The sequence below is a fragment of the Oncorhynchus tshawytscha genome, linkage group LG04 (assembly GCF_018296145.1).
Source record: "Oncorhynchus tshawytscha isolate Ot180627B linkage group LG04, Otsh_v2.0, whole genome shotgun sequence".
Classification (NCBI taxonomy): Eukaryota; Metazoa; Chordata; class Actinopteri; order Salmoniformes; family Salmonidae; genus Oncorhynchus; species Oncorhynchus tshawytscha.
Genome location: NC_056432.1, coordinates 49,389,686 through 49,395,859, shown reverse-complemented (window position 1 = coordinate 49,395,859; position 6,174 = coordinate 49,389,686). Strand labels below are relative to the sequence as shown.

The window sequence follows — 6,174 nt, the reverse complement described above, 5'->3', positions numbered from 1 at the left end:
AACTATAGTTTGTTGACAATAAATGTGTGTAGTGGTTGAAAAACAAGTTTTAAAGACTCCATCCTAAGTGCATGTAAACTTCCGACTTCAACTGTACATATCTACCTCAATTACCTTGTACCCCTGCACATTGACTCTGTACTGGTGCCCAGTGTATGTAGCCAAGTTATCATTACTCCTTCGGTATATATTCCTTGTGTTGTTATTTTTCTATTATTTATATGTTATTCTTTCTGCATTGTTGGGAAGGGCCCATAAGTAAGCATTTCACTTTTAGTCTCCATCAGTTGTTTACGAAGCATGTGACAAAGGAGCCCACATTTTCTCTAACACTAGGCTAATGTTGAGACATAAACCAATCATAATTTGACTTATTGAAAATGATTTTATTTGTCCATTTACAATAAATTAATATAAGCCTTTCAAGGAAACATTGTGATGCAATTTGGTGTAAGATCAAACATTTAAGAAAAGCACAAACAATAAGTTAAAACATATCACAAACAGACCAGTGGGTACGAGAATGCTTTATCTACACAAAACATCCTAGAACAGGTTACTTAAAGGTTCCTTTTCTTGTCTTATAAATGTTAATACCCCCATTTTTCACGTGGCCAACACATGCAGATGAGTCTGATTATGTAGAAATTGGTTTGTTTGTTTCTTTTTCACTCTTCTTTCTTAAAGTCCCAGTGCAGTCAAAAACGTGATCCTCTGTGTTTTATATATATTCCCACACTATTAGGTTGCAATCATACTGCGAAATTATGAAAATGACCTATTATTGTTAGGGCTGTTTGAAAAGACTGCCTGAAGTTTCAGCCTGTTTTGTTAGAATGGAGATTTTTTATCAGCAGGTGGTAAATTGAGTAATTGACAAATAAGAAAGAGAGTTCAAAGCCTCTCTGCCAATAACAGCAAATGTTCCGTTTTCTCCTCCCAATCATACCACTCCCAGACAATCTTATGCACTTCTCAGCATAGATGTAAAACAAAAAGATTGCTAGGCCTATATATACCACATAGAATGCATGACCAGTACATTTCTTCATAGTAGCCTATGCTAGTGTGGATATTGGAAAAGAGTCAGAGTCTACATAACAGTCCTTACACCATTTCCATTCTCTTAAATCCATAAGAAGTGAACAAGTGGGCATTTCGGTAACGAGGCAGCAGAAGAAAAATAGGCTATTTCAGGGGTCAAATCCACTTCACTGCGCATGCGTCAGACCCATTCAAACATGCAGTACATGTGGCATTTAGAAATTTGATTCCCAATTTAATTTAAAGCATTTAACAGCTTAGAAAACAAATCAATTCACTGACATGATATCTTACTTTCCTACGGCGTGCAACAGCCACACCTAATGAAAAACAGAAAATGACAAGGATTTTTGTCCAAATAATTACAATATAATTATGAGTAGGTGATATAATCATTTTTGGGAAAATGGACGTTAAGATAAACAGACATTCTGAGACGCAGGTAAATTAGCCTATTTCTCACGTCCACTTCACCAAATTTACAAGCCAACTTCATCTGGGTTTTTTATTATGACATCTGAACACAACTCAGACTCCAGTCTGGCCATTCTATTTCATTGTTATTCTCATGAAGTACTTTGAGTCCTGAGTAGTCTTCACACAGGTATTTCTTAAAATGGCGGGGTACAGCTAGAAGCTAAACAAAGGGGGTCATCTTCAAACGTCATTAAGTGAAACTCATGGACACTGTGTGCTCGAGCGCTTTGCGTCGCAGTGAGGCAATGCTTGTCCCTCTCCACATGTCACTGTCCGGAGAGCTACACAGCTGTGGCGAACCTGACACGTTCGTTGGACCGGAGAGGGAGGCGGGCATCCCGGGGAACGGGGGCTGGTAGAGGTGGGACTGCAGGCCTGGGCCATTGGAGGAGAGGCCGTTGGACAGGCCCATGGAGTTGTGCTGCGGGCCGGCCCCGAGGCTGCACTGGGAAAGGGACTGGGCCATCGCCTGCTGGCGGCCAAGGGCCGGGGGGAGCTGGAGCTGGGACACCCCGTGCATCCCCGTGGCCCAGTGGGAGTCGTTGGCGTGGAAGGAGCACAGGCTGTTCTCCATGGCAGCCGCAGCAGAGAACTGAGGCAGGCTGTGCGTTGGTAGCAGTGTGCCAGGGGCGCGGAACACGTTGGTGGTCTTCTTACGCTTCTTCCACTTGGCACGGCGGTTCTGGAACCACACCTGGAGAGAAAAAGAAAGAGGGTATGAGAAAGGTTAGGCTACATAACACATTTCAAACATATAGCATTTATTCTTGTAGGCTAAACGTGGAAAGGGAATATAGAGGGATATCCAAAAGTCTTACAAATTACCAGCTTTGTTTTTAATATTATATTTAGTCAGAGACTAAACCTGGATAAATAAGGTACAATTTCAAAAATTAACATTAGAAATTGGCCCTCATATTCTTTAATATACTTGAATAATGTAATGAACCTTGCCTATGGGTTAACCCTTATTGGAGCAGTAGTTAGCAGTGGTGTTGGGTTCGAGACCTGCAAGGGGCGTTAAACTGAACCTTGTGTAGTAGGTAGGCATCATATTTCGGAGCAGTAATTGCACAGGATCTCTGTGGTCTATGGACCGTTCCGATTAAATCCATTACTATAATACGGAATTCGAATTTAAAACAATGTTCTAAAACAACTTCGCACCGAAGCAGCGTCTGACGTTAAGAGTGGTTAAAACTGTATTTACGTAATAAAAATACTCAAATCAGTGGTTTAAATCATTGTTAAAACAATCATAAAACTCTGTATGAAAAACACACACGCAGTGCGTGGCAGGATACTTGTAGGGTCTTATGGATAGAGCTTTATGAAGATTTCATCGCTATTCCAGGCATGATTAATGTGTTCACGGGTCCGGGAGTCTGTGCCGCTGTATTAAATCTAAAATCTCGCTCTCATTCCCTTCAGCCAGCCGTGAAACGCCGAGCGAATCCATTACACTCGAGGGGAAAGAAAATGCAATTTCTCATTCCATTAACAAAGTACAATATAGTCTCGCACAGCGTCCTATTAAGACGTAGCTGATAGACCATTCCAGAGGACGGCAACAAATGGGCGAAGTTACACTGCAGATCTAATGCATTGTTTGCAGAAATGTAGGTTTAGATAGGCCTGGTTTCCTACTTCTTTAGTGTTTGTTTATAATATAAAAACGACTTAATTGTAGCCATGACTAATGATATACTTTATTGCAATGAAGGTAATTTGCATGAATTTCACATCATTGGTTAATAATCCGTCAATTTATAAACAAGACAAATAGGTTGATAAAAATGTGTTTGGTTTTATTAAAATGTCTTAGAAATCCAGCATACATCCACGTAATTAAAATGTTTTTATGTTGTAGGCCTAGACTATGCCATTCTAAATAAAAAACAATATTAAAATAAATGTCAATATGTATGACGTTTTTGACGCACTAGGTTAGAGACAAAAACCAATGAATATATTCAAATTGATAACATGCAGGCATCCTTGTAGGTTACCCGTATAAATGTTTCCTAAAGCATTATGGCACCGTGCATAAACTATGGAAAATATTATTATTTCTCTGACGTTCAATGTGCATTTCTAATTGTATTTTGCTAGGTCTTAATACAAACAATGCTTTGCTGAATGAGAAGAAAGTTCCAAGGCATCGTTTTTATTTCAAGATGAACTTTCCTCCATTATTTGAGGAATAACCTACTATACACAGACTGCCACAAATTTGTTTTATTTTTTACGACTACCCTAAAGAGAAATGGCTTTAGGGTAGCTTCTCCCGTGAGCGTCAACAACAAATATTGTTTAGAAATGAATCGAGTAAATATTATAAATAATAAAATAGCATGTTTCTTATTCAATTAAACTCATTTAAACTGGATTATATACAAGGAATAGCGCTGCCATTGGTAGAACTGTGGTTTGGCATGATATTAATCGTGCACACGTTGGGCAACAGCAAGCGTTGGGGAGGTGTACCAGCACCATGGACAACGCTTCTGACCCTGATGTGTCTTTCTACTTTTCAATCACCTGCCCCTTAGCCTATAAAATAACGAAATCAATGTTATGCTATTGTGCATCAGTTCTTCTGTTCATATTGCTAAATATCAGAATAAGTTTACTTGTTTTCTTATATGGGTGGAACATTTGCTTGGATACATGTTGATGCATATTGGACACGTTGTTTTTATGCTCATTGCGTTATTGACACTTTGTATTGCCTAATTCTAGCAATATAGATTAAATATACAGCAAGGCTAAATAATTGTTTAAAATGTTGATGGGCTATTATAATTTAATTTTAAAGGCCTTCTCTTGGCTACAGTATATCAAATAGTGAATTGCATAGTTAGGCTAATAAACACATTTTGTAAAACCAACACATTTGCATATCATTTAGGCTTATTCGTTTTAAGAAATATATAAAAAATATATTTGCATGATTAGCCTAATCATTATGTGATTCCAAATTTTGTGGGTAAATGTAATCTAAAGAAACATCAATACCCCAGGACACGGGATTACCTGCACACGGGATTCGGTGAGGCCGACCCTCAGCGCCAGCTCTTCACGCATAAAGATGTCTGGGTAGTGGGTCTTGGCGAAGCTCCGTTCCAGTTCGTTCAGCTGAGCTGGGGTGAAGCGCGTTCGATGCCGCTTCTGTTTCTGCTGGTTCGCAGTCTGACTAGAATTATGCTGCTGTTGCTGCTGCTGTTTCTCAGTGTCCTTACTGTTTACCGGCATGCCCGGCTGGTTGGCTCCACTTGTAGGGATTTCATCCCCGGGCAGCAAGGTGGTCCCCTCCACGGTGTCCGGGCCAGGGTCCATGTTTCCCTGGTCCGCCACCCCGCCGCTCATCCGGCACTTCATCGGGTCTCGGTTCCCCAGCAGCTCCGCAGCATCCTTCATCCCTGCCGGGGGGAGAGAGAGAGCGAGAGAGATGGCAAAACAGTTAGCGCTGCAGAGAACAACTCTGAGACCCTTGAGTGAGGGATAAAACACAATCAGCAATTGCTGAAATTATGCATTTGAAGAACGAGCTATACATTTGTCTGTATAGGGTAAAATCTTAATTCCCTGATGTGAAATGTCAAATTACAGGTAATTGTTATTCATCCGAATCCTCTAAGAGTGTTACACATATAATCCATCCTCTGCTTGACTCACAAATTCAATTTAATCAACATCAACATTTCAGAATTTACACATAACATCATGGCAGGATTGAAATTATTCGTTTTTGAAACAATTATTTTACTAAGATGCAACGGGCTGACATCAAAGACAAATGGGTAAATTTAATTTCATAATACTGTTAGATTAGAAATTGCTCCAGCTTACAGTATAGTTGAAGACCGGAGTTTTGCGATGATAACTCACCGAGCCGAGCATCCAGGAGATCGGTGTGAGAGAGCATGGCGCACCGCTCCAGTGCGAAATATGGTCCACCTTACAAATGTGGTCTACCTTACAACTTTAAATATATATTTTTTAAGTAAGCTATATATCCTCCAAATGAAAGAAAATTCTATTTGTGCTCAAAAAGGAGGACCCTTGCATTATAATGTCCTTTAGAGCGATGGGGAGGCACTTAATAGTTGAAAGAACCCATGAGCTTCTTCAAATAAGAGCCAATCAGAATAGAACTCTGGAAATGTCAACGCCACGACCCCCTATCGCCAGCCACTCACACACATCCACGCCCTAGCAGCAACTATTTCCCGTCATTCTCTGCACTGATTCATTAGCTTTTTATCCTTCTAGTTTGCGTTTTAGAACGACTTTATCTATAAACTACCACAAAACACCATTAATAGCTTTAACCCCAAATTACTGGGATATTTGTTTTGGAATTGCACATAATTGAAACGTGACCATAGGTCTATGATTGCAGTTCATCATAATAACAGAGTAACAACACAACATATAACACACAATTGTGTTGAAGAAAGGGGAATATGAACCCAATTGGATTGAAGTATTAACTATAGTAGCCTTTTACTGATGTAAGATTTAGGTTATTCAAAAAGACACAACTACTCTTTAAATGTTGCCATTATTAACCATTCAAGTCTCACATCCATGTAATTTCAAAGCTGTCACAACGTGGGTAATTTGAGTAGATTCCTTCCCTGAATCAAC

General features: G+C 39.7%; 1 protein-coding gene across 2 annotated transcripts; it reads right to left on the bottom strand.

The window, feature by feature from the left end:
* Positions 1-380: 380 nt before the first annotated feature.
* Positions 381-5,576, bottom strand: otpb (orthopedia homeobox b). 2 transcript variants are annotated; one of them, XM_024419508.2, is made up of 3 exons: positions 5,374-5,576; positions 4,558-4,943; positions 381-2,215 (listed from the first exon to the last, which is right to left on the bottom strand). In XM_024419508.2, exons 1-3 carry the CDS (start codon positions 5,447-5,449, stop codon positions 1,712-1,714), a joined length of 966 nt encoding a protein of 321 aa, XP_024275276.1. In that variant the 5' UTR covers positions 5,450-5,576; the 3' UTR covers positions 381-1,711. The 2 variants fall into 2 exon arrangements, with proteins under 2 accessions (XP_024275276.1, XP_024275277.1); XM_024419509.2 differs by having other exon boundaries at positions 5,413-5,576.
* Between the last annotated feature and the right edge of the window lie 598 nt (positions 5,577-6,174).

Bases quoted from the DNA above. Each gene is read 5' to 3' on its own strand.
- otpb (XM_024419508.2), bottom strand. From the start codon at position 5,449: ATGCTCTCTCACACCGATCTCCTGGATGCTCGGCTCGGTGAGTTATCA. The intron at 4,944-5,373 runs GTAAGCTGGAGC...TCCCCCCGGCAG, and splicing joins CTCCGGTCTTCAACTATACT to GGATGAAGGATGCTGCGGAG. The intron at 2,216-4,557 runs GTAATCCCGTGT...TTTTCTCTCCAG, and splicing joins TCACCGAATCCCGTGTGCAG to GTGTGGTTCCAGAACCGCCG.